Consider the following 3626-nt stretch of genomic DNA (forward strand, 5'->3'; position numbering starts at 1 on the left):
GATGATGATGATGATGATGAGTATTTCTCGTTACTAAACATGATAGCAAACACGCCGGACTTGGTCTGGAAACTTGAAACTTCGTGCTCTAGACGAATTTTTGCGGCAAAGCACCAGATTTCCTGCCGATTCGTCGATTGTGAATCGATATGGCGTTCGCAATATTGGCTTAACCTGTATGGACCACCACTCGTTCGCCACCGTCATGGCACGTTGTGTGGGATCTCCAGGGCTAGTTTATCTTATATCATTTTGTATGTATTTAGTAACTTTCAGGGCTTTCGTAAACTCATCCCATTGTAAATCTTAGGTGTACTTTCTTATAATTTCTCCCTGGGTGCGGGTTCCGGCCGTCCCACGCATCCACTGGGGTGGTCCTGCAGCAGAGCGCGTTGTCTTCCGTATGTAGGTCTCCTGCTCCTTGATTCTGACAAACAGGCCAATCTAACATCAATAAACTGCTCAAACCAGCACCTTCGAATGATAGCTGTCATTCCTCTATTCTGTCTGCTGATGAACGAAGCCGAAGCAACTGAAGCAACCGTATCATGATACACGGTTTATAACTGCATGGCCGACTGATCTAAGACTCATTTCAATTTTCAGGATACTCACTTTAGATATGACAGAGATATATGAAAAATGGGGGACCGGAACAGTATTGCGCGCACTACATAGGTGTCACCGAAAGTTGACACTGCTTGTGCAAGGGCGATAGGTATCGCAGAACACGTATGTGGCTATAAGAATGTCCCCTGCATGTGGTTAGTTTCTATTTGGCTGCCGAATATCAAATAGTACGAGATGATATCATCTTCCCGACGAGCGTTTGGATTTGTCTCAATTCGGTGTTTCTTTTTTCCTTGTAAGGACCGCCATCAAAGCACAGTGCCTTGAGAATCTATACGGGTGCTTGCCGACGTGCGACGCAGCAAAGTTACTGAATGTGGCTGTCTATGATCGTGTCGAAAGCATATGCAGACAACCTTATACATCCGTTGATCAGTGGCTAGCTGATGGGTTTCCAAAATGTTTCGACATTTGCGAATTGATTTCCCAACCGACGAGGCTTGTCATCTGGTTGGCGAAGCGCAAACTGATTATAAACCGAACCCAGTGCGCAAGTTGCCAACGGCCGATGTTGATCAAATGTGCGCCCTTCCGACGACAAATGTATATATGGGCATGTCGGTTCTGTGGACAGCGGTCTTCTCTCCGACTGGGGTCTGCATTCATGAAAACTGGTGTACCAGAAGCGAACATCATCCTCATACTGTACCTCTGGTCTTTGGGGTACTCCGTGGAATTTTGCGGTACAGAATTAGAGTGCTCGTTAACATCTGCGAGGTGCTATATCTGGATGGCCGTTAGGAGTGCGGCAGCCGTAAGTTCCTCAACTTCGTCTTTCTTAACTCCTCGATTTAGGAACTCCAGCGAAACTTCCGACCAATTTCGGGAATTGTCGAGATCGAGTGGGAGAATTTTCTACGCACTACTGCTCATCGAGACGGGCTGTTTCTACTGTGCGGTGTTGAAAGATCGACGAAAAACGTTTTCGCTGTACGGTGCCCGGAGCCACATAATAAAGACGCCCTACAAAGTATCATACAGAAAAATGTATCGGTGTGTTCAGTGCGCTTTGTGATTAATTTGACTCTTACAGCCTGGTTCGGTCATCATAACACGTGACCGGTCAATGTTCACACAACTAGAGCTACCTTTGCTCGGCTACCCGCACTACTTCTTGGACGGGACGCATGGGACGGCACTGGATGACGTTCTGATTGACCTTACGCTAGTGGACAATTTCATTGAGGGAATCAGAAGTCATATACGCAAACAGGGTGGACCTGGGGTGTTCTGGACGGACTTACTCCTAACCGAGATGCTCATACGCCGAACATGGGGCGAAAGTCTGTTCCCAATGCTTCTGTATTCTATTTCTCGGTCGTATAATGTATAGTCCTAATAAATGTTTTTTCCTCCTGAGAACCGCCGTGAGTCCTATTGTCGATAGTTTTCCTTTCATGCGCATTCCCAGGTTTTATTTCCATTTAGTGCCGTACGAGTACATTACGCGACTTCCTGAGTAAAAGTAATATTGACTGCTCGATTGCCACTGTCTTGGCCTCAGCAACCTGATGCACCAAGGGGTTGTCGTAGCTGAGCTTTCTAATTGGCCTTAGAAATGATGTTTCAGGAACACATACCCTCGCATCACTACGATCCCATTACGTAGCTTAATAAAGTAGCGAAGCCTACGATGCAGTGAATGGTGATTTTGTTGGTAGCAATTTGGCTTGCCAGCGTCGTAACACAAATTTGTTGCTATACCAGGTATCATCCGAAACGGTGCGCACTTTCAGAGCCTATTTTGAAAATGGATGTTTAGAAATTCACCGGTCTACCAGTGTGGTCGGTCACCATCGATATCTCGAAATGGGTCGCTAATATCAGTTTGACTTTGCTTAATTTACTCAGAGTGAAACTGGTAAAGCTCTTTTGAATTTGACCAGCGTCCAGCTGCTCCATTTAAACGCTGAGGACAAGCACTGGCAAGCCTAAGTAGGTGCGACGATCGTTAGCACATAAAAGCCTGGATAAAAAGATATTCCAGAAAACTTGCCGAACCAAGATTGAAATCGTGGCCTCAGAAGCAATCATGACAAGTGGCGAATTCATGTGAATGCCGGTTTTGTAATCATTATTTTTAATACCGTTGGTCACCCTGCTGAAAAATAGACTGTTTGGAACACCCGTCCTAGATGTGAGTACACAGCAATGACTCACTTGTTATAGTTTCTCTGGCGCCATTCAAGCATTGCCCATTTTAGTGGAAACTATACCGGATCACATTTCGTGTGCTACGACATAAGCCATCCAGCAACGGTTCGAAATTCAGAGAGCCATTGCTAGTTAACTAATCTGATCCATCATGTTAACTTATCCTGGGATGTAATCAATTGTGCGTCCCACACGCGCTTGGATACGCGGTGCATGCTAAAAATAGTTGGAGAAAACAAACAAACTAGAGTAAATGGTGAATTTGACTTCGAAAATATGGTAAAATTTAAACACAGCACAAACAACACAAAGCCAAGAAAGAAGTGGTGTAGAAAACAGTGCATCACAGCAGTGCATGTGAGAAATGGAGTTCCAAGTTTTGCTTTCTCGGTCAGAGGCCCACTGAATCAGTGCTTTCAGTGTCCTTTGGTTTATCAGCATGTGCGCTTGAAGAGGGATCTACAAACTTATAGGCGCTCTCTAGTTGTTTCATCCTTCGGTGTTCCTTCCCACGTTCTTCACTTGACTGAAACGAAATTATGGGTGGATAACATTGATAGAATCGTGAGCGCACACTAAAGAACCACTCCAGGCGACTGAGAACACAAGGTAGACTAGGCATTGGTTGCTCAGGAGGTCAGAAGAGAACTGTCCAGATAATAATAGGTCAAGCTTTTTCTCAGTAACAAAGCTCTATGAGAACTGAAGATCAGTGAGTAAAATTCAATTCAACTTCAATAAAATTCAGTCTTCCTCCTGATGAGGCCGCATGGGACACGCGCGGAAACTCTTCCCTAGTCACTTATCGACTCCACATCGCGTCTATGACGTATACATATAAT

General features: G+C 45.0%; 2 protein-coding genes across 2 annotated transcripts in view; one reads left to right on the forward strand and one right to left on the reverse strand.

Annotated features, from left to right (window-relative positions):
• T265_15602 (hypothetical protein) overlaps positions 1–1689 on the forward strand; it is a gene marked incomplete at both ends in the record, with an annotated part of 24122 nt that extends 22433 nt beyond the window's left edge. The window contains 2 exon segments of the mRNA XM_009178727.1: positions 871–1384; positions 1426–1689. Of these exon segments, the coding sequence (XP_009176991.1) occupies positions 871–1384; positions 1426–1689 (778 nt within the window).
• A 1351-nt stretch (positions 1690–3040) lies between these two features.
• T265_11905 (hypothetical protein) overlaps positions 3041–3626 on the reverse strand; it is a gene marked incomplete at both ends in the record, with an annotated part of 39206 nt that continues 38620 nt past the window's right edge. Inside the window, one exon of the mRNA XM_009178728.1 lies at positions 3041–3310. Within this exon, the coding sequence (XP_009176992.1) occupies positions 3176–3310 (135 nt within the window). The remainder of the gene's footprint in view (positions 3311–3626) is intronic.

The sequence above is a fragment of the Opisthorchis viverrini genome, assembly GCF_000715545.1.
Source record: "Opisthorchis viverrini unplaced genomic scaffold opera_v5_636, whole genome shotgun sequence".
Lineage (NCBI taxonomy): Eukaryota > Metazoa > Platyhelminthes > Trematoda > Opisthorchiida > Opisthorchiidae > Opisthorchis > Opisthorchis viverrini.